Source organism: Empidonax traillii, unplaced genomic scaffold (assembly GCF_003031625.1).
Source record: "Empidonax traillii isolate 1590-97213 ecotype Southwest subspecies unplaced genomic scaffold, ASM303162v1 scaffold101:size1699134, whole genome shotgun sequence".
Classification (NCBI taxonomy): domain Eukaryota; kingdom Metazoa; phylum Chordata; class Aves; order Passeriformes; family Tyrannidae; genus Empidonax; species Empidonax traillii.
In genome coordinates this window covers 855,876-883,005 of record NW_020955294.1, presented here as the reverse complement: position 1 = coordinate 883,005, position 27,130 = coordinate 855,876, and the positions used below count along the sequence as shown (strand labels likewise).

General features: G+C 47.3%; 1 protein-coding gene across 3 annotated transcripts in view; it reads right to left on the bottom strand.

The window, feature by feature from the left end:
* The window catches only part of COL26A1 (collagen type XXVI alpha 1 chain), a 155,979-nt gene that overhangs the window by 120,922 nt on the left and 7,927 nt on the right, over positions 1-27,130 (bottom strand). For 2 of the 3 annotated variants that reach the window (XM_027882144.1, XM_027882146.1), the window contains exons 2-3: positions 12,040-12,162; positions 1,708-1,811 (exon numbers count right to left, since the gene is read on the bottom strand). In XM_027882144.1, coding sequence (XP_027737945.1) covers positions 1,708-1,811; positions 12,040-12,162 — 227 coding nt within the window. The remainder of the gene's footprint in view (positions 1-1,707; positions 1,812-12,039; positions 12,163-27,130) is intronic. The other variant, XM_027882145.1, reaches the window with a different exon arrangement.

Genomic DNA, 27,130 nt, shown 5'->3' with positions numbered 1-27,130 from the left:
ACTCATGGCAAAACTCTGCTGTCCTAGAAATGAGTACTTCTTTATTTTTCTCCTCATTTCAAGAGTATGGGACTGTCAGTAGCACCAGATATTTTAGGGAGAGAAAAGAAAAAAAAAAATAAAAAGGTAAAAAGGATCTCACACATGAAAGTGAGGGCTTGCTACTGGCTTTCTGCTCCCACTCCACAGACCATATCCAAGCCCAGAAGAACACTTCCACCTTGCAAACTAACTGCATAAAATTGTCGCCTCGTTCCACAGACCTGCTCCTGTGAGCTCCACTTGCTCAAACAAGCTTATGTTGGCTTTTTATTTCCAGGGGCTGTGCTGAGGCAGCTCTGGCACTGCAGGAGGGAGCTGGATTCTCTCCTGTGCACCACTGAGCTGGAATTACTCACACCTGTCCAAACCCACGGGCACCAGCGGGCTCTGCTCAAGGGCTTCCCTGGGCAGGTCCTTTCACCCTGAGCTGCAGCTGCTCTGGAAGTGCCAGCTCTGCCACCATCCTTAGGTCCCCTCTCCCCTGCAGCAGCAGGTAAAGCTCCAAGCTGCACTCAGCAGCTTCTCTGTCTCAGGCTCACCCCTTTTAGCTGTTAAAATGCAAAGCTCTCTCCAGCAGATTGCAGTTTTGGGGTAGTTTGTGCCACTTTTTAAGGCTTTTCTTGAGCTTCTGGGAAGCTGTTGTTCCCTCAGCAGCCTGGAGGGAGCTGCTGTCTGCAACCAGCATTCTTTGTGACTGTAAGGGGACAACTTCCTAGCTCGAGATTGGCCCAAATTGTGTGATCAGCATGAAGATCTCACAAACAGCAGAGTGTGAGAGGTGCTGGACACCCCAGTGACCCTTCACTGCCAGAGACAGGCCATGCTGACCTGATGCACGTGGACAGAACACTCAAGGCCCAGTTCCTCCCACTCACAAACCATGAAACCTCATGGCAGATTGAGCAGAGGCTTTAATGCCTAAACATGAAACTTGGTGGAGAAGCAGGACTTATTTTAAACCCCGAGAATCAACAGTTGAAATAGAAAACATTAGGAAGGGAAATGCAAAACATGCCCTTTTTGTCTACTGTGATTTAAAAAAAATAAAGAGAGAATACTTTCTTTTCTTCCTGCTCTGTTTTCCTCTGTGTGAAAGATCAAATGCCAAACCCAGAACTGTGTTTTCACATGCACTGTGCAACTCTAAGTGTTGTACCCATAAGTCAGGGAGCAGGTGGAAAAGGAAACCAAAGGTGCTGATTTAATTCAAAGCTTTCTGGGAACACATATTATTTATGTCCAGATCTTACAGGCATAAAGCTTTCAGAAGCAGCCATTCAGGGACCAGCTTTCAGCAGGTACAGCAACTGATGGTGATGACAGGGAACGTGGAGAAGGTAACACAGTAATGTGGAGAATGTGCATTTTCTGCAGGACTGTGCAATGGGGATGCCAAGCACAAGCACATCTATATTCAGGTCATCCCTGAGTACCCATTTCTTCATTTCCTTCCCCCTCCCCGTTCAGGGCTGTTTGCAGCCATTCAGTGTGCTCTGTGCTCCAGAGCTGGTATGTGACATTCAGATAAGGAGGGCAGTGAAGAGAACAGGTGATTTGTTCCTCTGTTTGAGAGGCATGGGGCAAGTTAAGGAACAAAAGCCAGCTGAACCCAGCCCATCCATCCTTGCTGCTCCATAAGGAGAGGTGCACTGCTGGATAACTCACCCTCCTCACAGTTGCTCCCCGTGAAGCCAGGACAGCACCTCCACTCCAGCGTGGTCACAGTTCTGTAGGACATTTTGTAGGTGGGCCTGATGAGAGTCCTGTAACTAACACAAACAAGGGGTCAGTGGAATGCACTTACCTACCCAAGGGTGGTGTTGCCGCTAATCCACAGCACATCTTCCTGCCTGGATACATCCCCAGAGCACCCAGCCACCCCCAGCTACAGGAAATAGTCACACAAAATAACAGAGTCACGTTTTACTTCAGTGTGGGTCTGATTCAACACCTTCTATTTTCCTCCTCAAGCCCTCATGCCCTTCTGGCTCTTCCCCACACCTCTCCCCAGGTAACACCAGGATGGCTTTGTGCAGATCTCTGCTACGCTGCAGCCTCGAGGATTTCTCTGACACTGAACAAAGGCTGGCATGAGCCTCTCCTCACTCAGTACTAACAGAGCTTCCAATCTCTCCGCTGTCTTCCCCTCTCCCAAAACTCAGATCTGGGGTTTACCAACCCATCAGCACGACAACTATATCAGTGATCCTCATGGAGCCTTTATTCCAGCTGGCTGACCTGTTCTCCCCATCTGAAACAGGGTCACACTTTCTTCACCACTGCCTGTGCAGGACAGGTTTGGGAGCTCCGTGTCCTGCTCAGCACCCCCAGGGTCCCAATCACAGCACAGGCACTGCCAAGCCCCACTGGAAACTGGAGGGCTACCTGCAGACACAACAGACCTGTGCAAGGCACCAGTAGTGATTCTGAAGTCAACACTAAACAGACAAGTTGCCTAAGTGCCAGCTTTTCCTTCAAAACAGCAGCTCTTCAAAGCTAGCAAATGAGAGTTTTCCCATTATACAGCCAAACAAGTCACTGCTGCTATTCAGGAAGCTGAAAGCAAACACAGAAGTCGTACTCCACAAGCTCCCCTCGAAATTCCTACCCTTAGTTAACAGCCAAAGGAATTTGGCACACACAGGGAGAGTCTGAAGCTTTGGGATTACAGTGTTGCAGGCTGCAGCTTATGCTTCTCTCTCCAAGCCGGGCAGACACAAGCCCTGAGCACCCTCTCCCTGGGGAAGAAGCAGGAGGCAGAGCAATGCCCCAGCTCAGCTGGGCACAAGGCCAGGATGGAGCCAGAGGCTGCATGAATCCCATCCAAAATGCTCCAGGGGGACGCAGGCACAGGTGTACACCCAGGACAGCGCTGCAGTGACGGTGGTGGTTACTCCAAGAGCAGTAACAAAGCCTTGCCAGGAGAGGCTGCCCATGTGTGTCTTGGAAAGAAGGGAGCAGCTCAGTCGTGGTTAACAGAGTCTTTGGGAAACTCATTGCTCAGGAAGCTGTTGCTGATGATTTGTGCCAGCTGCCAAACACAGAAAGCACGTTCTCCCATAGCCACCAGGGAGGAGGGCTGCACGAGCTTCCTCCTGCACTGGGAAGAGCATCATCCAGCTCTGGGAGAGGAGCGCTGCCTCCTGAGAACATGATGTTCCTCACCCCTGGAGCTGCCAGAAAGCTCACCAGTCACTGCTAATCCTGCTAATAACTGGGATCCAGGCACTTGTCTGATAGGAGCTGGACAGAGCCAGCTCGTCCCACTGAGTTCTTTGCACTTCTGCATCCAGTGGTATTCAGGAGCTGCCAGCCGGGAGCGAGTTTGAGGATTTGGCAGCACACTGGTGTAGGGAGACCTTCAGTGCTTCCTAACAGAGAGACCTAAGGCACAAAGACTTCAAGTGTCTTGCTGAGGGTCTCTCAGAATAGCTCTGGCAGAGCTCAGAATCTGAACCAAAGCCTCCCGACTCCAGGTCCTGGCGTTGGACTCAAGACATCTTTCCACACGTAAGCCCCGAACCATCAGTCAGAAGTTCATGGCTTTGTCACTGACACCACAGCTGCATTTGACCTTGAGATGAAAGTCTCCAGCCCTGTTACCAGTGTCCAGAGCCAGCTAGTCTCCAACCACACTGTGATTTTAAAACCACGTTTCTGCCAACACCAAGATGTTAAAGCTCTCTCAAACTTCATTATGAAGTGTGGAGAGTGGCTTGAGCCAGACTGGAATCTTGGCAGCAGCGCTGTGTCGGGGAAGTAGCTACAGTTTAATCCTCAAATGAGCGAGGACTTCTCAGGGCATGACAAACGTGGAGCTCAGCTGTCACAGTCTACCACCCACCCTGAATTTCCTGGAAGAGTTCTGATGTTTGCAGCTCTGTTCAGCATCCTGCAGTCACACATGTGAAGTGGTCCCAGCTTGCAAGCTCCAATTTGTTCTGAAGTTGCTCTGTTCTTCCTCATAGCATCATTTTCCACTCAGTTTTTGATGTGGCACCAAGGTCTGTTGTTGCCTGTGTCATCACATCATGCAGATTTCTGACAGCTATTCCAGGAGGGGAGCAAAGAAAGTGCCTTCAGCAAAGCATCACCACTGTCTGACACTTGAAGGAGAGGGGAAAAAAACCACATGGAAAAAGGATAGGGAATGAAGATACCTGTTAAAGATCAGAAGCTTTAGAATGAAAAAAACATGTGGAAAACACAACAGGCAGAAAAAAGGATTGGTAGCAGAATAGGGAGGCCTTTCCCTTGGATGTCACCCAAGCCACAAACACTGGCATAGAAATCTGCCAAACCACAGGAAGAGATGAGTTTAAGATGAGCCACAACCTGCACTGCTTTGCTCCCCAGACAGCCAAAGGATGTGCTCAGCACACACACTCCCCTTCAGCAGAAGACTTCCAAGCCCTTCACAGAGAAGCAAACCACCAGGACCTGCCACTCTGCTGCAAGAGACAGATGGCATTTCCCAAAATGTTTGCTGAGGCTTCATAACAGGGACCCAGGGAGTGGAGCAACTCCCAGGGAAGAACCCAGAAAGCTCAATCAGCAGCTGCTGCTGTTACTAGACCACAAACTAGACCTGCCTGTCCTTGGAGACCGCCTGATCCCTGTCAGACAGGCTTGTCCACATGCAATCATCATTTGGGAAGCAATGCCTCTTGCTAGTGTCTTTAAGTGACTGCTCAGGAAATGGTAATCTGGGGAGAGATGACTGATGAACTGATCTGGGGGTAGGAAGCTGGGAGTACTGGAGAGGTCAGGACACGCAGAAGGATGGCAGCCAGTAAGTCTCACGCCTCAGCACACAAGGATGTGTCCCCCCCTCTCAAGGAAGTGTCACTGAACACAAGAGCCAGCCCTGACACAGCAAAGGGGAAGAGTGTCACATTCTTGGATCAAAGCCTCAGAAACCAGGTCAAAGAGACAGGCGTGATCTCTGCCATGACCCAGGCAGGACAGCCTGTCACACTCAGGAAATGCCTTCCCCCCATCCTGCATCTGCCCTGCCCTTTGACACTCCCAAACAAAGCTGTTTGTGCCCAAGGACCCCAGGAGAGGGAAGGCGTGAAACTCCTTTCCACATGGCAAGAGAAGGTTTTGTCACTGTGTTCATTCAGCCACTGCAGCTCCTGCCCCAGGAGACCTCCAGAGGCTTCTCATTCATTTTTATTCAAGTCCCAGGTTGAAAGTTTCACCATCCCTTTGTGGTGGGTTTCAGGATAACAAGAGGAATGAACTTGCTTTTTTTTTGACTGGCAAAGAATCTGGAAACCAAAGAATCCAAGGCTTTCTTTTGCCTACTACTCTCATGGCAATGAAGTCACATATCAACCCTAGTGGGTCCAACCCTCTCCACAGAACTGGTATATTGTCTTTCAGGGACAGTGGACCTTCATTATAACAAGTGCTACCTCTGCTTTAAAAGAAGTTCAGAACAAAGCTTGTGGTCGTGCCTTTAACTTTTTACCCATGCCCTGATATATAGACATGCCAAAACTCCCCACAGAAAATCAGGGTGTTCTGAAATCACATTTCAGATATGTCAGGTGAAGTAACCACAGCCTGAAGTGCTTGGAAAGAAGGGATGTTGTTGAGAGCTCAGGGAAGTTATCAGGAATATATCTGGTTCCCAACACCACCCCCCTCACTCCAGACAGACCATCATAACTGTCCTCTCAAAGCCTACCAGACACTGATTGCACCAGGGAGCCCCTCTGTGAACACAGACAAGACAATTCACCTCAAAGCAGTGCCACAGCTGCTGCAGGGACAAGGAGCACCTTTGCAGCTCACAGGCACGGCAGAGACCATCGCTGTGAATGAGACCTGGGCTCTTTTTTCCTGCAGCCCCAGCCCTTCCAGCTTCCCCAGCACAAAGGCAGTAGCTCCCCAGAGAAAAATGTAACCAGAGTAGTTTCAAGTATGCTCCTGCAGACACTGGATAAAAACCCTGCAGCTGCAGGAGCACTGGAGGTCATTGTACGTGTCTCCTGCCTCTGCCAAAGGGGAGGAAGAGGACTCTGTTTAGCTCTGGACATGTCTGGTTTGCACAGCTTAGCCAGAGACTAAAACCCAGGAAACAAAACTTATACAGCTCCCATGCCACACTGTAAACAGCAATAATTTACAGTCTCTCAGCCTTAAGAAGAAAAAGACCGAGGACACAGACAGATGTTTCTGTGCCACCAGAGTTATCATCAGCTCCTGCCTCTATTAACAATCAGATCTCAGTGCTGCTGCAGAGCAGCACTTCCACCAGCGAGGAGGAAGAGTGTTCAGACAATGTCTGAGCGAGATCAAAAGCCCTCAGTCAGCTGCCTGAGCACACCTGGGCCTGAGCACAGCCCACAAAGCAGGTGGCCCCTCCACCTGTGCCCAGGCAGCACACACAGCCATCCACATTGTTCCACACCTGAGAATGCCCCTTTGTGCTGCAGCTCCAACCCTGCACTCCCAGAGCCTCCACCCTGTGTGCAGGAGCACTGCTGATCCTCCATTTCCATCCCTGTGTGCATGGGAGAGCAGACATCTTTTTCCAAGCCTCCTTCTCTCCAAGATGTAGAGTCATAAGGGAATTAAACACATAAAAGAGTTTATGTGTAACAGGACTTCAAATAGCAATCCTAATGCACTGGAATAAGCTCTGGGATTTATTATTCAATTGACTGGAAAGCAAGAAAAAGGGAAGGATTTCCCTGTGGCATTATTAGCTCTGGAACTGAGGAGAAACATCAGCTACAGGCCAATCTCCTGGGTGACAGATCCCCAACTTCTCCTACTGACCCTGTAGCAATGGAGTTTTCAAAAGCAGACAAGACTAAAATGGATGAGCCTGCAGAATTCCTTTTTTGTTATTCTACAAGCTGGCTTGTAAAAATCCCTCCAGGAGCAGTAATGTGTTCAGTTTAAACGAAAAGAACAAAAAAAAAAAAAAAAAAAAGAAACCCCAGCATTCTGAAACACCAAACAAGAATGATCCATGCAAGATGTGCAGCCTTCTTACATTAAAAATGTCATCAAAACCACAGAGCCCTTGTGATAAGCCAAACCAGCTACAAAAAATGAAAGGAAAAAACGTGCAGGGACTGGCAGCTGGAAAGGGCATCACAGCCCAGGTTTGCTGTGTTGCAAGAACGCTCTTCCCTCCATCTCTCTCACCTTTGAGTGATGTTTAAAGCCAACAGATGAATAACTTAATATTTGGAGTTTTAATGGCTCTTACTAAAGTAGAGAGACCAGGAAATCCCATCCCTGCACAGACCAGCTGTGGGTTTCCAGCAGAATCTTCTGATTCTCTGAAGGCAGAAAGTGCTGCAGACACAGGAGGCTCCAAGGGCAGAGCGGGACAGGTGTGTGCCCACAGAATCCAGCAGAGCTCAGCAGGATAAAAAGTCACACAGCCTTGCTGGAACATTCTTCTTCTAGGGTGGCATAAGTAAGAGAGGAGTCAGAACATCCTCCCAGCATGTTTCCAGAGGTGAGATGGGGATTTCTGTAGCAACAACAGTTTGGAGTAGGGAGTGTTTGTCTCCTGAAGGCTGTGGCAGCACATGATGTGCCAAGGCTGTTCATCCCATTCATTCACCTCCTGAGACACTGTCTTACTGACCACAACACAAATACTTCAATCAAAAGGCTGATTTGGGCCAACTAGGGTATCACAAGAGGCTGTCCTATTCTCAGAGTCATAAAACACAGTAAGACAAAAGCAGCACTGTTCTTATCTTACAGGTGAGGTGGCACTGCTGGACCAAAGGCACAAAAAGTCACAAAAGCTCCAGCAACTGAGTGCAGGTCTCTTTGCCAGGTCTTTGAGACCACCCTTCTCCCTGAGCCCCGAGGAGTGCAGTGTCCCAAGCAGGACAGGACTGTACCTCAGCCTGCAGCTCCTGCAGCAAAACCACTGCTCAGGACAAGGGTTATAATCTGGATATCTCCGGATTTACTGGCAGCTGGAGGCAACCATCCAGGCAGCAGAGAGCCAGAGATTAGGTTGCCATTGAAACACCAAGCTAGAGACTTTATCCCTTCCTTCAGACAGACAAATGGCATGGGAGTTTTAAGCACAGCAGCAGTTTGAGCCAGACTGCTGGAGAGCTGCCCGTGCGCTCCGTGGTGTGACAAAGCAGAGGCACAGCCTTTGGTGTGCAGAAGCTGAAGCTGCACCACACAAATGGAGAGAGTTCAAGAACAGATCTGCTGAGGGAAAGCCTCCAGCCAAGGCTGCTCCAGAGCAACTCAGCACCCAGGCTAAATAAAGAGTCTGGGGTGGAGGGCAGGAGCAGAGCAGCTCGTCCCATCCCAGCCAGGATGACGACACCGCTGCTCGAGAAGCTCCCCTGCCAACTTCCCAAGAGCAAGTGAATGGACAGCAAGGACGTCACACAACCCAAGCTGCTACGCTGGGATCTCACAGATCCTCCTCTGAAAAAGGCCTGACCCCGAGCTGCAGTTTGTGCAGTGAAGGACAGAAACACAACAGGAGTGAACGGGAGACAGGAAGCAGATTAAAGCGTGTCTGGCCACACCACTGTCTGCTCGGAGGCAGAGCCTGTGACACAGAGCCCCTGTCAGCTGTCACCACGAGGCTGAGAGATGCCTGGGTTTTGGCTGATGTCCCTTTTGCTGGTGAGCAGCCTGATAACGGGTGCTGGCAGAGGGAGAGCTCTCCCAGATAGGGTTGACTCCCTGTAAATAAGGGGATGAAAACAGCTTGTTTTGAATCACAGCTGGGAGAAATGCTATAAAGCCAAATCAATGCCAGTGCATTACTGACATTTTGCATTGCTTGCAGTCATACACTGTGCCCTCCCCTTCAGCTCAAGCTCAGGCACCACAAATCTCACTGGAGAAGAATAGGAGAAGGCCAGAACATCTTTAAGTTTATTTTTTTAGCAAAAGAAACATATATATATATATATATATTTATATTACCTAAACAACCATAAGGACATAGAGAACCTGAACATTTCTAGCTACTCTGAGACCTGAAGTAAGCCTGACCTTGCCTGAAGCCAGAACCCCAAAAGAGGAGCTGGAACAGAGAAGGTAAGGAGGAAACAGAAACAAGGAGGGCACCTAAGTTGGGTTTTCTGCTCTGCTCATTCTCAGAGACCTGTCAAAGGAAATTGTGCAGCATTAAGGCTGATAAAAGCTTACAAGCCCCTTCAAAGCCAATTTCTTAACAGAAAAAAAACAGAAAACAAGTACAACTTGCAAGGAAATGCAGTATCAAGTGAGGTGCTGAATAGAAGAGGCACTGCACTGCCCTGGGACTTTGGGAACTGTCTTTCTTACTTGTATCCTTGGGAGTTTTCATCTGAAAACAGGAGAGAGAGACTGGTGTTTCCCAAGGACACGATATTCATTCTGGTGAAAGAGGAGGGGAGAATTATTTTAAAATAAAGGTAGTTTTAACTTCAGCTTGACTCTGAAAGCCAGTCCATGCTTCCCTAGAGGCTGGCAACATATGAGTGACAGGCTGCTGTGCAGGCTCAGGAGTAAGCCCTCAACCACACAACCAGGGCTACCAAATGTTGCCCACAGCAGTTACATGTGCAGGATCCATCATCTTCAGCAGCTGGTTTTCAGTCTGTTATCACAAAATCAGATGCACTGCCGAAAACAACGACCTGTAAAAGATGTCTGGGATGGGGATAACTTATCCAGCAGCCCACTCGACTCTCAGGAGCTCAGTGGCTTCAGCTTCTTGTTACTTGTTCCTGGGCTCTCCCTTTTGGACAGTGGCAGTAGGGGAAATTATCAGGAACCTGCTTCACCTCCTTTGGTAACTTGGTTGGCTCCAGCATTGTCAGCAGCTTTGGGGATGTCCTCGGGAGAGAGGTCCAGGGCCTTTCCTTGCTTTAAGCAAGAATGTCACCTGATGTGTGATTAGGAGACAGACATTATAGCCATTTCCTTGGAAGGGTTCCATTCCCCTCACTTGCATTTCCTCCCAGCTCAAAGGCAGCGGAGCATTAGTGCCCTCCCATCCCTCCTGGAAGGTTTCTTGATGGTGATCATCTTCCAGAAATGCAGCTCCTGCTCGCTGGGCTTTCACCACCAGCTGAGATCTTAAATATCAATAATCCCCAGCTTCTTTCCATGATATTTTCCCACAGAAAGAAAAACAGAGAGATGTCTGTTGCTGGTCTGTGTTGTCTCCAAACAACTGGGCTCAACAGGCAAACAAACCAAACTATATTTGAAACTGAAAGTGTTCCATGAACAACAACATCCCAACAGCACACACTGCTCCTAAAGTCTCAGGGTTAATGCAAGAATCAATGTATAGGAGTAACTGCAGGAGCCCACAAAAAGAATTTTTCCTGGGAACATGATCAATAATTTGGTGCTTAAGAAACTACAGTTATGTTAACAAGGAAAACTAAGCAAGACTTTTGGCAGGTTTAGGAGACAAGGTGAAAGCTCACAAGTTTCTAGTGACAATTATGTGAGCAAAAAGTCTGTGAAATTAAAAAGCTTCAACAGAAGTTTGGCCGTGACAATTTAAAATATTAAGTGTTTCAACCACAGCTTTGCATAAAGACTGAAAAGAGACACCAAAGCAGATATATTACAAGTGAAAAAACTGAGACTGACCACTGGCCAAGTGGAAACTGGAGAACCAACTGTGGTAACAGCCACGTGCAAAACGTGAATTCCAGACAAGTGTCACAAGAACAGGTTGGGAAGGTCGAGCTCAGTCTGCAGTTCAATCAGATTCAGGTTATCAACTACAGAAGGACCTCAAACGGTGCCCTGTGGGTGAATTGGTAACAATGACAATAAAATGACTGAGCAAGGAGAGCTAAGTTATGGCTTGTCTACGTGGGAATGAGTTTTAGAGCGTAGGTGCAAATTTAGGGCACAATGGCTTTGGGAGCTGGGTGGGTGACACTGCTGCTCTGAGAACCCTTTCAGGGAAGGCAAAGCTCAACAATGCAGACACTTGACTGGGAGGTGGTAACTGGGGACAGCTGTTTCACACTAGTTTGGGTTTTTTCTCTTCTTAAAGGTAGGTGGGTTCCAAGTCTGTAAATGACTGAAAGCCAAAGCAGGCTCAGGGCAAGTTTTTGACAAGTTGCTGTTTTGAAGCTTTGTTTCTCATCTGAGGAGAGGGACACTGTGTTTTAACACATCTCTAAAGGATTCTGAGATGCAGGAAATCTAAAGAAGCTCCACTCTGAAAATACAGGGCACGTTACCTTTGTCCATCATCAGCTACAAGAACTTGATCATAGGTTTCCAGTGTGTGTGATCAAGATTACCCCTAAAAACCTGAGTATGACAACTTGATACCAACAAGTCACAGAGAGCAATTGATACAGCAACCCTGCTGACCCTGTTCAGTCACACTGAACATTTATTTGCTTTCAGGTCTGACTAGCAGCAGCCTCCTGTGTGGAGAAAAACTGGCATTACAGCCTAAACTAAGCTGTTTCACAGAGCTTGTCCTAATCCTGATGTCTTCAAGTTGAATTATCTGTCCCCAGGCTGAATTTTGTCTCCTTTTGTAAACATAACTGATGTTGGCAGATAGCTCCTACAATAGAAGCTGCTTAATGAGAAGAACTCTTCGTTTCAAGCATTGTGTGAGATTACATCAGCCAAATAAATAAATATGCCTTAGGCAGATGGAGAATATACATTAGATAGGTGGGTTCATGTAAGTTTTACTGTATAAAAGGTGTAATATTTTACCTCTCAGTGAACCTGATCTGTGGAAACCTCTCCCTTGCACAGAATAAATAATGCCTCATTTCTAAACTAGACTCTGTGTGTTTAGAGAGCTCCTAAAAATCAGCAGCAATGCTCCACTGACCCCCACGTGTGGTTTCTGTGCAGTTAACACCAGTGGCACCCCTTCATTACAGCCCCACCAAGCAGGTTGTCACAGCTGCCCTCAGCCCTGCAGTACTGACCAGCCACCCAGCTGAGCGGGAAGGGCAGCGAAGGTTGGGCAACACCAGACAGGGAGATTTTTACCTCACTAAGTTGGCACAAGGTCCTGGCCACCGGCAGCTCTGATAAACTCGCTGGATCACCGTCTCTGAGCCGTTCTGCACCTGGCAGGAGACTGTCCTTGTCACCGTGTAGTGACACCAGTGCCTGCAGAGAGAAAGGACACCATTAACCCCAGTGAAACAACGGGCTGGACCAACGCACTGCAAAACCAAAGGATCTGGGGGTGAGGTTGTTTCTTCTGCCAGCCACAGCCAGGCTAAGTTGCAGCCTTCATTCCTCACCCCACCCTCTCCTCCCAAAAGCTGCAGAAAGATTCCCAGGCTCTGCCAACCTGAGCCACAAGAGATCCAGAAACGCCTCTTGCTTGGTCCTCAGGGGCCAGGGGTTTATGGTGCATAATTTAGTTCTGCTACTTATCAGAAACAATGGGGATTTAGAAAAAAAAAAAAAAAAAAAAAAAAAAAAAAAAAAAAAAAAAGGAAAAAAAAAAAAAGGTCTTCCAAATCTCCTGATAGTCAGTTCCCATTGTACTGGTCTTAATTTCATCCTGCTAGTTATGGTATCACTCTGCAGCCTCCCACCATTCTGAACAACGGCAGAGTTAGAAAATTCTGGTTTCTGGTGGGGTGGAGCTCACTGTCAGCAGGGCTCAGACGAGCTGGGTGCTGGACAAGCCCTGCTGCTGTCCTGGTGAGGTTACAGTCTGAAAGTGGACAAGGCAAAATGCAGGGGAGGGAGGGGTGAGTGTCTTAGGCTGTCTCATAAGAAAACAAGAGAGACACCCTCCTCACTGCAGGGTGTGAGACAGAAGGAGCTGCAGTGTCAGCCTGAGGGAACAGGACCTACAGACCCCTCAGAGACTTTCTCTGGAAGAAAAAAAAAAAAAAAAAAAAAGATTTTAGGTTCCATTGACCTGCTTGAGGGGGGAAAAAAAGGATAGTTTCATTTTTACTTTCATGCTTGCCAGATACTGGTTCATGCTTTTTTGTGAATGCTTTGGTACCTCAGCATAGTTATAACAGCTCTGAGATGCAGTTTCCTACTGCTTGGGGATCAGAACTGGGGTCATTAAAGGGAAGTGGAGGTACCAGCCTGTGCTCCAAAACACACAGAGTGTTTGTGTAAGCATTCCCTGCTGAATCAGAGTTCTGGCTCCTCATCCTTCTTAAAGCAAGAGCTCCCAATACAGCTGATGCCTTCTCCAAGTATCACAGTGACTCCCCAACCTCGCACACCAAAAATCAAACTGCTTGCACAGTGGAAATGCACCTGCACATCCCCTTCACCTTCCCTAAACCACTTTCCCCATGGCAGTTTAATTTTCCCCAATGTTTGCCATTTACAGCATTTATTGCCTTTTTTCCCCCCCTGCTTTTTGGCTTCCCCTCCCCTCTCTGCAGGAGCCTCTGCTCTCTGGACAGCTCCCATCTCCATGAATAGGAGGCACACATGCCAGGGGCTGAGCCAACACCACAGACCACAGCAGGGCCAGGGAGCTGCTCAGGGACCCTCCCTTCAGCTCCAGCTGGATGGGCACCCAGGGACAGGGGGCTGTGTGCCCAGGGCCACCAGCCCTGCAGCTTCCCCTGCTCTCCAGAAACCCTTTTGGGATTCCTCATGGGAACACGGACTAAAGTCACGTCACAGGTGAGCCCAAGCAGGTGGGGAGGTCTTACAGAGCATGAAGGAGGATAAATAATAACAGATTTACAATAGAGTGACTAAACATTTTAAAACAGGGTACAATTATCAAGGGCTTGAGTGCCTCTCCTCACATTAAGATAATTTTTCTGGCTTGTCAATGAAATCCAAATAAATATTTATTTACACATGCAATACTTTAACCGTTATGTAGCTTATATATGGATCCCTCTGGCCTTCTCTCAGAGTTATCAGGGAACTAGTTCTGTTTCCATGGTGCAGAACTGGATTATCCTACACTGATTATTTCACTCTAATACTGATTTTGATATGCTTCTGAGACAACCTGTCCCACCTTCGTGGGTACAAACAAAGCACTTCTATATCAGATAAAAAAAAAATTAAAAAATAAATTCAACTGCACTCTGAACAAATCTCTCCATGTCTGATGCTGAAAATAAAGAGCTTCATATTCCTGAGGGGAAATGAGGTGAACAAAGATGAACAGCCCAGCACACCCCAGAAGAGAAAGGCAAGTGATGAAGGTGGAACTCCACAGTTGCCAGAGGGATTGTCACAGCTTATCTGCTCTGGTTCATACATAGTGGCAGCTCCAAACTGAAATTGGAAACTAATCATTACCCTCTTTGGTTTTCCCCTGCATCGACCCAGATTTAATGCCATCCTGTTCCTTCCAGGATTGTTTTCAACCAGCTTGGGCGTCTAGCACTCCATTTGTGGATCTGCAGCTGAACAGGTGGCACTGTGCAGGCTGCCTGTGTCAAAAACTGCAAAAAGGTGGATTGTTTTACAACTATGCACAAAGCTGGTTTTGCCAGGGCTTCCATTCAGCAGGTGGTGCTGGAAGGCACACAGGTTTTTATTTCCAAACAAGCCTAAACCCACTGTTATCTGAGTAGGTCTCACACCTTTGAACAGCTTATTCCAAGGACCAGGTAGAGCAGGTGCAATCTGGCAGCCAAGCTGTAACTTCTGCCTGGGAAAAGCCTTTCACAGAAGGGAGATGCAGCGAACAGACCATGTTACAACTCAGTGACAGAACTTGGTTACAGAGATACCCACGGCCAGGAGTGAAAGGCACATTCCTACTGACAAAGCATCACACTCTTGGCTTTCCATAAATAGCATAATATTCCCACAAATACAGCTTTTTAGGCATCTTTTAGTGTGGCACACGAGCAGGTGAGACAGGCAGGAACACAGCTGACCAAGGATGCATTAGGATACACAGCTTGAAACTCACTGGAGATGTAAGAGCACAGTGATTACGAAGGCAGACAGACAAAACCACCCCAAGATTTCTCTTTGCAAGCCAAAAGTCAGCAAGAAGAGCCTCCAGAACGCAAGCAGGCTTCAGACAACGTGACGAAAGGCCCCATCACGGCTTACAGAGATTATAAATGACCCTTTATATTGTACACAGATGCTAGGAAGGAAGGTTTAGGACTTGCACTGGCACACATCCAGGATGGCAGAAAATATCCTGCTGCTTATTCCAAAAGAATATTTCAACCAAGCAAACAAAACAATCCAAACAGCAGCTCCTTTAGGGCTGGGTCTGTGATCTCAGGGGTGCTCGTCATCAGCATGTTCAGGGTGATGTCCTGCAGTGTCACAAGGGATTGGTCTTTGATTAGACAGACAAGTTCCACTCGGGCCATTCCCCCCAGCCTGTCCCAAAGGGACACCCTCCTCTCACAGCCTATTTAATTCTTGGAAGACTTTCATGGGCAACAGAGGATCTGCAGACCATGGCCCACAAGCTGCTGATTTAGACAGTTTCACTGTGGGGCTACAGAACAAGATCTTGTGTCTTCATCACAGCTGGCATGTTTTTCCAGAGGGAATATGGGTATTGAGGCCAGCAGGTATCCAGCTGCATTTACTGTGTAGGTTCAGGATGTTACTGTGGGCCTTTCAAGCTAAATGGAACAACAAAAATCAATAGTTTGTTTCCACTTGGACATACTCTGAAAACTGTTCTGAGCTTAAACAGACCCCTCCCTCAGCAGATGCTGACTCAGCACGAGCAGTGATGGCTTCAGGCACTTGGACACCGGAGAAGACAAGAAATCCTCACCTTCCAGGGCACAGGCCGAGGGATCTCAAGGGGAAGCTGGACTGACATAGAGAGCTGGAGCTGCAATTTGATGCCAGAGAGGAAGCCCTGTCTGCACCTCACTGGGTTTCTGAACCTCCCCTGTCCCTCATCAGAAGTTTATTTGGATGCAGAGTTCATCCCCCGGAGATTTTGGATGTCTGTACAGCCCATCAGCCAACAGTGAGAGGAGAAGAGACTGCAGAGGGTGGAGAAGTGTAAGGTAACAGATACTCAAGTAAAACACTGTAGGTTCCAGAAGAGTCATACACTCACATATCAAAGTTTAGTTCCTGGATGGCATGACTGAGTCAGCTTAGAGCAATCCTGTCACAGATGGGGAGACACCGGCACCAAGCTTCCCCTTCCCCCCTTCTCACCATCTGGATTTTCCCAGTGCTGTTTCCTAAGCCCACACACTCCAGGGTTGTATAAGGGATCCCTCCACCCATTCACCCACCGTGAATGCTCAGAAAGGCTCCCACCACAGCACACTCACAGAGCCACCCCCAAAGGCAGCGTCTGCCTTTTTATTAAGTGCTGCCTTCTCCCCACGCTTCTCTGTCTCCCGGGAGCCCCTGGAGGACATTCGAGGTGGTTTCCAAGAGAAAAGCCAACTGGCTGTGAGGAAGTTTCATTTCACTGGAGAAGGGATCAGGAACTGCCCAGTGTCAGCAACCACCGGGCTGAACTGATCAGGACCCAGCAAGCCGCCCGGTTAATCAGGAGCGTGCAAGTCGAAAATGAAAGCGGCTGCATTCCTGCCTAATCACTTCTTTCAATGGGATGACAGCTCAGCTCCACACACAAAACCCACTGGCTGTAAGGCCCTGTTAGGGACAGGCCTACAGCAGGCACCACCTCCCACACACAGGACCTGATGTGCTCCCTGCAGCCAAGGACGTGGCTCCAACTGCTGACACCCAGGGCCTTAGAGCACACCAGGCACCCACCAGCACAAAATGCTGCACTTCCAAACACAATCCTACGCCCTGGACTCTGCACAAACCATTCACGCTGCTGTAGAGCTGAGTTAGGCAGAGATTTGGTGTGGGCTGCAATGAAAGCTCCGTGCCACCAAGACTGAACTGGCCACAAGGAAGAGAATTCTCTCTGGGAGTGAGGGAACAATTAATGTGCAGGATTGTTTCATCAGCACCTGTTGCATGTGTTTGGGCATGAACTGACCCAACAAATATCCCAGAAGCCTCTCAGTAAGGTTGGCATTTCTGATGCTTGTGACTTGCCCTAAAGCTTTGTCCTGTGTAAACAACTGCACTGAATTATCTTTTTGTTTCCATAAGGATAACACACTGTGTGTTATACTTAGCAGAGATCAACATTTAGGGCACAGAAAACAGTAGGAGTGTTTTGATAGCTAGATAGATTTCCCCAAGTTTCCTCATAGCATTTTTCACTGGAGCTATCAATTTCCCTGCAATCCTAGAGAGGAATTTCAATAAAATTAGAAGGTCACTGACTTTCACTGGGAAAAAGTTGCCGTTCTGACTCAATGAAAGCAAACTGTGCCCTTTTCTCTGTGTAAATAGTGCAGCATCCCACTTGCTTTGCCAGAACAGCAATCCATGCACTGTGTGCTGGAGCCCAGCGTTAGGAGGGGTTAGTTATTTATAAATTGCCCCAAGGTCAGGAGCAGAAGTTGCCCTCTACCTGCCCAGAAACCCAGATCCAAAGCCTGCCGGGCTCTCTGGGGTATCTCCTCCTGAACAACCCAGTTCTGTAAAACTGCATTATTCACTTCTAATCCACAAATACACACCTCCCTGACTGTGCTTCCATCACATGAGGATCAAGTTTACCAGTTAATTCAGTTGGCCGTGGCCAGATTATTCCTTACTGCTGTGACCTGGCTAGAGAGGAAACAACCCCATCCCATGTTACTGGAAAGCTCAGATGGAAGCCAAGCTGGGCTTAAGTTTCTCCTGCTCTTGGCCATGTTCGTGCTCTCTCCAGGTAACCAGATTTCACGATCAAGGCTGTCATCCAGCTCCTTGTCCAGCAAAGAGCCAGCTACAAAATTCAGTTGTAACCAGCAGTCTCCACAATATTGGAACGTTCAGAGTTGATGGATTGATTCAGGCCTGTAGATTGATGGACCATTGCTGAGGAATCCATCAAAGACCACCTGGCAGGGGTGAGAGGGTAGCTGTACACAAGCTTAGGATGGCAGAGTTTAGTTCTGCTCGTCCATTATGAGCTGTGAGAGGTCTGCAAGTCAGAAGACATGACAAGCCACGCTAATCTTGTTGTCAATACTGATGTTTTACGCATGCCTTGCTCCCACTGAGCACTTCACAGGCACTAACAGAGGTTACCCTGACTCCTGTGAGAAAGGGAGAAAAATCTTTGTAACAGCCCATTCGTTTTGGGAAGCGAATACAACTGGAAGGCTGCTGGTGTTTCTGCAGCCAGACAGCAGCAGCCATTCGAAGCAGCAGAGAGCCAGAGGCACGAACGAGAACGAGACAAGTTCCAGGTCTCCCACTCCGCTGAGGTGGTCAGACAAAGGTTGGAAGGGACTCCAATCTCTCTGCACACACCACCACTCCACCCCCACAATAAGAGTCTGAAAAAAGTGGCCATAAAAATAAGTTCTGGCTCCCAGAGTATGATGGGACAATTTATCTCGGAACCTCCCAATAGCATAACCCCTCCCCAGGGGGGCAATATGTTCTGTGCTTACTGCACTTCAAACACTCACTTGCCAATAACAGCCTTAAGTTTTCCCACACAAAGTGGATTATCAGAGCCTGCTGGAGGGAGTTTAGTCCTGGAGGAATCTTTACCTTAGGAGGAAAACACAGCTCAGTCTGCACAACAGCTTCAATCTTCAGCAAGTTCTGCAGCCAAGCACATTTAACTGTGCTTTCCTTGCTTTGCTGTGTGCAGGGGTGACCCTCCAAACAGCATCTCCTCGAGGGCTGAGCTTTCTTCAGTTCATAGGAAACTGTACAGGATTGTACTTTTTCCTTCTGCAGCCACTGAGGTTACAGGGGTTAAGGGAAAACCTCTCCCTACTGGAATTTTTAAACACCTGGATGCAGAATAGCTCAATACTGTGGAGCACAGCAACTCTTCTTCAGAGACAAGGAGGGAAGCAGCTCCTCAGAGCAACGTTCAGCTTCTTCAGCCATGACACCATTCCCCTTCTCTTCCAATCCCCAGCCCCATTCAAGGGGATTTTCCAACTGCTGCAGCTCCTGCAGGAGGGGCTCTGAAGATGAGAGCACTCACCTACGACACACCTGGATTCATTTGTACAGCAGAGCCACCCTGGACATCATCCCTGATATAAATGCAAGATTATAAGAGGCAGAAGCAAACACAAAAGAGGTTGATCAGGCAGGTCATTAGTAATTATAATATTTAAATTAATGTCATACTTTAATAATTATAATCATTATTATTATTAATAATAAATTAATCATGGTCCTCTGTGCCTTCATACCTGGTTGTGTGTGCATAAGCGGACAGGGGTGAGAAGGCACAAGGGGAATTTCTCCTGCATGAAGTCCCTCTGATTTATACCCACTACCCACCTTCTGAGTTTGCCAGCGACACCTTCCAACCCAATCAAACAATAAATATGGTTGACCTGAACCATAATTATCCTCATCAGGAAAATGAAAGAAGTTAGTCCATGACTGAGTGCTCAGAAATAAAAGGGGGGGGGGTGTCACTCCTTTGAAATGCTTTGCTTTTACAGACATTTTTCTATGCACTGAGATGTTTTGCTGCTCCCTCCCCCGAGCTTATCACAATCAACGAGAAGACAGAAGTTTCCACTGTTCACAGAGGGAGGAAAGAGGAAATGTACAAAAATATCCCTGGAATCTGTCTCTGTTAAATTAGACTGACTTGATGGAATCTGGCATTTGATATCCATGCAGCGTGGAAATCATGCACAATTACAACCAAGTAAGTCATTTTTTGCAACATAAAAGGTCCTTGAAAGCCTTTCAAAAGAAGAACCTGAGTCTAAACATTTTTGCACAGCTGGATAACCTGGTTGTAGATGGGTCTAACACCTTCATACTGTGAATACATCCATAGTACTCGTTTGTTCATTCCTGAAAGGCCTGACCTTGGAAGGAGGGGTGGGATCACAGGAAAAAAAATAAAAAATCCTTAAGACTTTGATTGAAAGTAGAGAGCTGGGATTTGTTTAATCTGAAACAGATCCCTGTGTTCAAGATCTACATTTGGCACTTGTCTGGGTTGTCCTCTGAGGATCTGATCTAGAACAGCTTAGGCTGAGGACAGGGATCCTGATCTTCGTTAGAAGTACAGGACTAACTGATAAAAGTCAGTGCCTTTAAGTTTACAAAAATCCATCCAGAATTTAACTCTGAATTAGCTGGAGGTGGAGTGGGAATTGTAAGTGGAAGGACAGGACACTGACACACACCTGCTCATCCTCAAAACCTTTGCAGAGAGAAAACCATGAAGAAAACTGGCATAAAGAGTCAGCAAAACCCTGTAACAGCATCCTGTGCTTCACTAGCACTGCTGCTGTGGTACAGCCTCTCCTCCACCACCCACAAAGTCAATCTGTCTTTATTTCCCCCCTGCTACATCACACAGTAACAAAACAACACTTTGCACAATTCCAGCCCTCCAAAATGGACAAATGAGGCTCCTGCTGCTTTCGGTATCTCCTTCAGATCACACCCTTTTCCCTCCAGAGCCTGGATCAGCATGGACAGCCAGTCTGCAAGGATTGAACAGGGGCTGCTCCCAAATTTATTTGTTTGCTTCTAGAGCTCTGGATGGGCAGCAGAACATCTCTGTGCTTCACATTCAGCCCCCCCGGTGCCAAAGCCCCAGCACTTCCCAGCAGCAATGAATGCCACACGCATGACAGGGACACAGGCACTGGGCCCAAGTGCAGCAGTGGTTTTCATTAGCATTATCCTGGCACCAAAACCCACAAACTACAGCAAGAACAAAAGGCAATGTCAAAAGGAGAGTGCTGAGCGTATCAGAGCAAAAAATGAGACGGCACGATGGAGTCGCTGCTTCCTCTCAGCTGCATGATGTCCTGCCATGGAACAGGCAGGTTTGGGGCTCTTCCTGGAGCTGGACACTGGGGACACTGCTGTCACTAGAGACAGGTACACCCTTTCTACCTGCTCTCCCCTCCTTCTCTTTTCCTGTGGCACATCACAATCATTTCATTCAGTGTAGGTCTTCAAGTTGTTCAGCAACTGGTAAAGGAGTTGGTGGGTTCTGGTATGCAAGGGACTGCACAGCAGACATTTCTAAAGGAGTCACCTATCCTGGGGTTGCCCGTCACTGCTGGGAACAGGATCTCAGGAGTGAAGTTGCAGTAGATGTGCAGGCTCAGCCTGTTTCCAGGGCCTGCCCAAGAGCCAGACAGGACATCTCATTGACTCTGCCAAGGGAACAGCCTTTCCTCAAGTGCAAGAAAACCCTACCGCTTTCTAATATTTCCTGTGCTGGAGGAGGTGATTAGAAACAATAAACCACTCTAGACAAATCCATCTTCTTATTTGGCTTCGAGATCAACAATTTCTCTTTTCCCTTTTGGATTTGTCAGATCAGCCACTTGTGGCCAGTGAGGCAACTGAAGTTCAGGTGCCCATCAGCCAGCACTTGCACCAGGCCTGTGACAAGAATACTGCTGGTGCTCCAGGAAGATTCTTCTGGGGACAGTTGTACCCCACCAACATGTCTGTACCTCAAAAGCCAAGCCCTTTTCTCCAGGAACTGATCTACTCATGTGCCAAGGTCACTGTGAACATCAGGCTGTGTTGTGGAGAGGAGATCCCAAGATGAGCCATGTGAGACACAGTTCAACGACAACAAAGCCTTGGAAAACCCCTCTGCTTGGGCATTCAAAGCGTTAATCAGTCTGAAAAACAACCCCCAAAGCCTGTGTGTTAATTTGCTATTTAAATTGAAAACTTTTTATTCCATGTCTGCCATGTCTGGCACAAGGCTGGCCTGGGCGTTACTACAATAAAAAATAATTTGGAAAATAATCCTATTGTTCCAGTCACACCCATGGGAGTTTCATGTGTAGGGAAGTAGGAACATCAGAACTGAGATCTGTTGTGTGATCAGAGAGCTGAGTTTGCCCTTTAACACAGTCAGTTTTGATTCAAGGGTTTATTGGGAGGGAGATCAGAAACAGTGAGCTAAGGTAGGAGGATGCATCAAGAGCTTTAAGATTAATAAATTCTGACTTGCACAGCCTAAAACTCTCAAAACCCACCTTTAATACAGTGAACCAGCAACAGCCTTTACAAACATGTCCATGGATGGTTAGTTGATCACATCTCTCCCTTCCTTGGCTCCCTCTCAAACCAGTTAATCCCAGTGCCCATCTCAATGAAGGGAATTGCCCTAAAACACTTCCCAGGTGCCAAATCAGGAGCCCTTTCCAAGTGCTTCCTCTGCCCAGAGTAGGGGCCTCATTCAGAACTCCCTGTGACTGTAACACAGCTTGGAGGGGGTAGTTACAGGCACAGCAATCTGCTGTACCAGCAACCCCCTTTCCACCTTCCTCCAGACTCCCAACTCTTGCACTCTCCATCCAAAGCCATAAAAAAATATCACTACACAGCATTTATTGTGGATCAGCTCTTCTGCACACAGGAGTCCCAAACCTTTGCTAGTGAACACTGTGTTGCCTCATCAGGTTTTAAACTCACTCTTAAGCAGATTGTTTTAATCACACAGAACCCACTGCACTTCGATATCTGTCTGCAGACAGACTGTAAAGAGATACCTACAAACTTAAGTGCTCTACCTACCTATTTTCCATGTAAAAGGTTCTTCTGCTTTTAACACAGCTTCCTAAGCTTTCCCTGGGTTTGGAAGCCTTTGGAAGCAGTCTCCAAGGCTCATTTCTAGCCAAGAACAATTATTTGTATTCTCCTTTTAAACCTTACTGCAATGCAGTTTGTTCATTAGAAATTAGAAAAAAAAAAAAAAAAAAAGCTTAAAAAAAAAAGCCAGGCTTTCTCTTGTGAGCAGAAACACCAACACCTTCCCCTGTTATTAAAAAATTCTTGAGCAATCTAAGAAACCGCTTTAGTGCCTCGGTGCTTTGGAAGCCTCTCTTTGGAAGGGAGATGGTCTTGAGGGAGGAGATCTCCATGTCGGTATCCAGGTGGAAAATGGGTTTGATTTGGCCAAGTAATAACGGCTGAAAAAAAAACCAAAAACCACCCACCCACCCCTCCATAGGCTGTGCACGCACAGTAGATTCCTCAGGAATGATAACACCGCCTTGAAACATTCCCGAGTACGCACGTGGGAAAGAGGATGGGGAGAAGGCAGCACTGAGCAAGAGAGGGGACAGCAGGAGGTCTGAGATGCAGGCACGTGGTCAGACAAATTCCTGCCCCGTTCTGGGGGGAATTGTGCAGCAAACTCTGTTAGGCAGGGGTTTGGTTGCTGAAGTTTAAAAAGTTACCTGCCAATACAAAAGGGCAGAGCAACCAAACTGCTCCTCCACGGCAAAGGGGAAACTCCCCAGCAGCATTTTATCCACACACTCAGTGAGGGTGCAAACTGATGCACACAAGTGATCCACACTCCTGAAGCAAAGGCTTCACGGGCATCCCTCACTGCTCTGCTGGGAATGGGAATGTCTGCAGTTACTGGTGAGAGGAGTCTCAGTCTGTGAGCAAAGGACTGGTTGACACTACATACACCCACATCCCATTTTAAACACACACTACTTGCAAAAGCTTGGGGCAAATTCAAGGCAAAGCATTAAAGAGAGATGAGAGTTTTTTCTCCTCCTCTATTTACACAGAGTTTCTCAATCAGAGCATGGAGAGTGATACAAGTAGTGCAGAAGATAAAACTGACTAAAACAAGCAGTTATGACCTGAATTCTATTGATGGGTGACGATTACTCTGTGTTTCTGGTACCTTTTCCATAGTTTGGGAAGAACAGCTTACTGTTCTGATTTTTTGTTTTGTTTTTTTCCTTACTGCAGGCAAACCAACAAACCTGTGAATGACACAGGGCTGCTCAGTAACAGTCTGTGTTTGTTACTGCCCTAAGTATACTTACACAAACAGCCTCCACACACCACAGCTCCCAGCTGCTCAGGTCTTTTCCCCCCCTCACACACACATATGAGAGTTTTCCTGTTCACCTTTCAGCACAGCTTGGAGAAATTTTTACATGCAGTGTCCCAGCAAAGGATGGTGCCAAATTTAGCCACCCTGCAATCAAACCCAGCAACTGCCATTGCAACACAGAATAACAGAATGTTCCGAGTTGGAAGGGAACTGTCTGGATCGCGGTCTAACTCCCTGCCCTGCACAGGGCATCCCAACAATCCCAGCATGTGCCTGAGAGCATTGTCCAAATGCTCCTTGAACTCAGACAGGCTTGGGGCTGTGACCACTGCCCTGGGGAGCCTGTGCTCAGTCTGGAGTTCAGTGCCCAACCACCCTTTGGGGAAAAACCTTTTCCTGGTATCCAACCTAAACCTCATGGCTTGCTTAAGCCTTTTCTAAGGGAATCTACAGGGACATCCATCTGAACACAGCAGAGCTGAATGTCAAATTAAATGGCTGTGACAGGCTCATGTCACATCCTTCTTCCAGCAAAAGAGCCCTGGTGTGAATTTCTGTTGAAACCACTCTCATACACAACTCAAAAAGATTGGTTGAACCTCAAAGTATGGAGGGACAGAACAGCTATCAAACAGGTTCCAATTGCTGTCAGGATGACCATGGCAGCAGCCCTTGTTCACCTACTGAACTGTTACTGGCAACATTTCAGCCCAAAGTCCATGGGAAGTGTCCAGTTCCAGTCAAATGCTTGTGTGGGGTTTGGTGTTCATCTTAGTTGGGATTTTTTTTGGTTGATTAAAAACCCAAAACGAAATAAACAAACAAACCAAAAAAACCTGACAAAGAAACACCTCCGCTCACATCAGAGCTCACAGAGGTGCTCCACAAAGTGAGCCTCAACTCCACAGGGACCCTCAGATACCGATCCATAACCTAGACAGAAGATGTCTCTTGAATGCAGTTAGAGACTGGATTGGATTGTACTGGACAAGTTGTGATGATTCCTGTAGTTTCCACATTCCCCCTTTTCTCCCCTCTCTCTCCAGTCAGTGCAGAGACACAGCCTCACCCTAACCTTGCCAAAAGTTATCCAGTAACTTCTCCAAACGGCACCTGGGAGCTCAAAGTTTACTCTCAGCAAAGTTCTACAGTCATTTACAGAAGTTACTTTGAAAACCTTCTAGTTCAGACACCAATAACCACTTGGCAAGGCCTGACAGCCATAATTAGAGAGCTCGATTGTTTCAAAGGACATTACCCAAGAAAATGAGTACATTGCTGCAGTCCTTGCAATAAATTTCCACCGGCTTTGGTTGCAGAGGTCTTGCAAGGGTTTGAACAGACTTTTAATTACACTACCAGGCCTCAAGTATTTCTGTGGTGCTCGGCAAAACGAGATCCTATTATTTCTGCTTGCAATGCACACTCAGAGCTTATCCACAGGCCGGCAGCCTAAGAATTCCTACCACTTGGTAATCCAAAATTTTTGTATCATTTGTGATATACATTAGTGACTTCCAGTAACAGCTGCCTAAGAGACAGCATTTGGCTCAGTGCTGTATCCTGAAATACGCTGCAGAGACTGCAGTTTTTGCTGCAGGTTACGCTGATTTACAGCAGCGCTGAGCTGAGCACTGGAACATCCTACAGAGCCAATCTGCCTTTTTGCTCTCTGCTGTACTTCAGGTGGGAACACAAAGCTTGCAGCAGCATCCCAGCCCAGCCCTGCCCTTGATGTGACCAAACAGCACCAGCTTGGGAGCACTTGGCCACAGGCAGTCTCGCCCGTGCTGGTTTTAAAGGTCTGTCCCACATCCAGGCTCCCAAAAACCTTCACTGCCACTGGGGACAGGAAAACACCCCAGCCTGGGCCATCCCCCAGCCCTGCTCAGCTCCCTCTCTCACCTCTCAGCTTCCCTTCAAACTAAATCCTTCTCCCAAAGACTTTGCAGGCTCAGAGAGGTGCAGTAAACAGGGAGCACAACGACCTCTAAGTCTGTAAGAGTGGAAGTTTATACAAGTGCCAAGTATTATCATTCATAGATTTATTATAAACTTCTGCATATATTCATATACAATACTTTGGATTTTGCAGTTTTCCCTCCAAGATATAACCACACCCTCATGAAATACTCCCCAGAGCCTTCCTTTACATGAAGGGAAATATTACTATTCCCATTTTATTCAGGAGAAAGAAAAGAGAGAGAGAACTTGCAAGTCTCAGTTCCCAGACTTTGTGCTGCCCTGTAGAATATACATTGAGCATTTAAGGAAATAAGTCTTTTTCTTGGGAAAGAGTGGGGAAAACAAAGCCTTATGAATCAGCCAGCTAATAATTAAAAGCAACTAAATCCAGATCACTTTAAGCTGCACATGAGAATCTGAGCTCCTCAGATGCCGAATTCCTCTGCCGCCCAGAAAAGCCAGGGTCACTTGCCCAGCTGGTCACTATTGTTCTGTCCAATAAAGTTCTGGCAGGAATGCATGTTTAACAAAATACAGAGATTAGGCATAGCAAAGAATGCAGCTCCCCCCTCAGTGTTTAGGTTAGCAGGGTTTGCCATGTTGAAATACTGAAGCTTAAGCATATCAGATTTTCTCTGTCCTGCGCTGCCAGTGCCAGTGACAGACACAAGCTGACAGCTCAGTGCTCAGGAGCTCTGCCATTTTAGCTTTAAAGTTCATTAAAAGCAGTGTAAAAATTTCACCTCAAAGCTGAAATGGCCACTGATTAAATCAGTGTTTTCTTGGGGATGTAGAGACCCAAATGAGAAAACCTCCCATGCACCAGAAACTCTTGAAGGGCGATTTAAACCAAGTCAGAGACTGGAGGGACCAGACTGTAAAGCTTGCAACAAGGTAGCTCATCTTCCAGTGTCTTGGGATAGCCTGGATTTCCAAAAGGGAATCACCTGGATTCCCAGTGACTAAATACTGCATCATAATGGCAGTGACCTTCCTAACACCTGGCATATCCTGGTTCTGAACCGTCAAGAGCTCTTCAGTGCAATTCATGAGGGACACAAGACTGGAGTGATACAAAAATGTCATGAGAACAAGCCCTAGAGATGTTGTGAAACCTTCAGAGATCTTGCAGGAACACAGCTCTTACCAAGCCAGTGCCATGGCAAAGCAGCCCTGATACCTCAACCGGGCCAAGGATTTCTCAGCTCAGAAAAAGGATGGTATTAAATGGATATTTGAGACTCCTAAGTAGCTTTGCAATGGATATGGTCCTTGGAGAACTGAGTACAAGAAGATTATAAA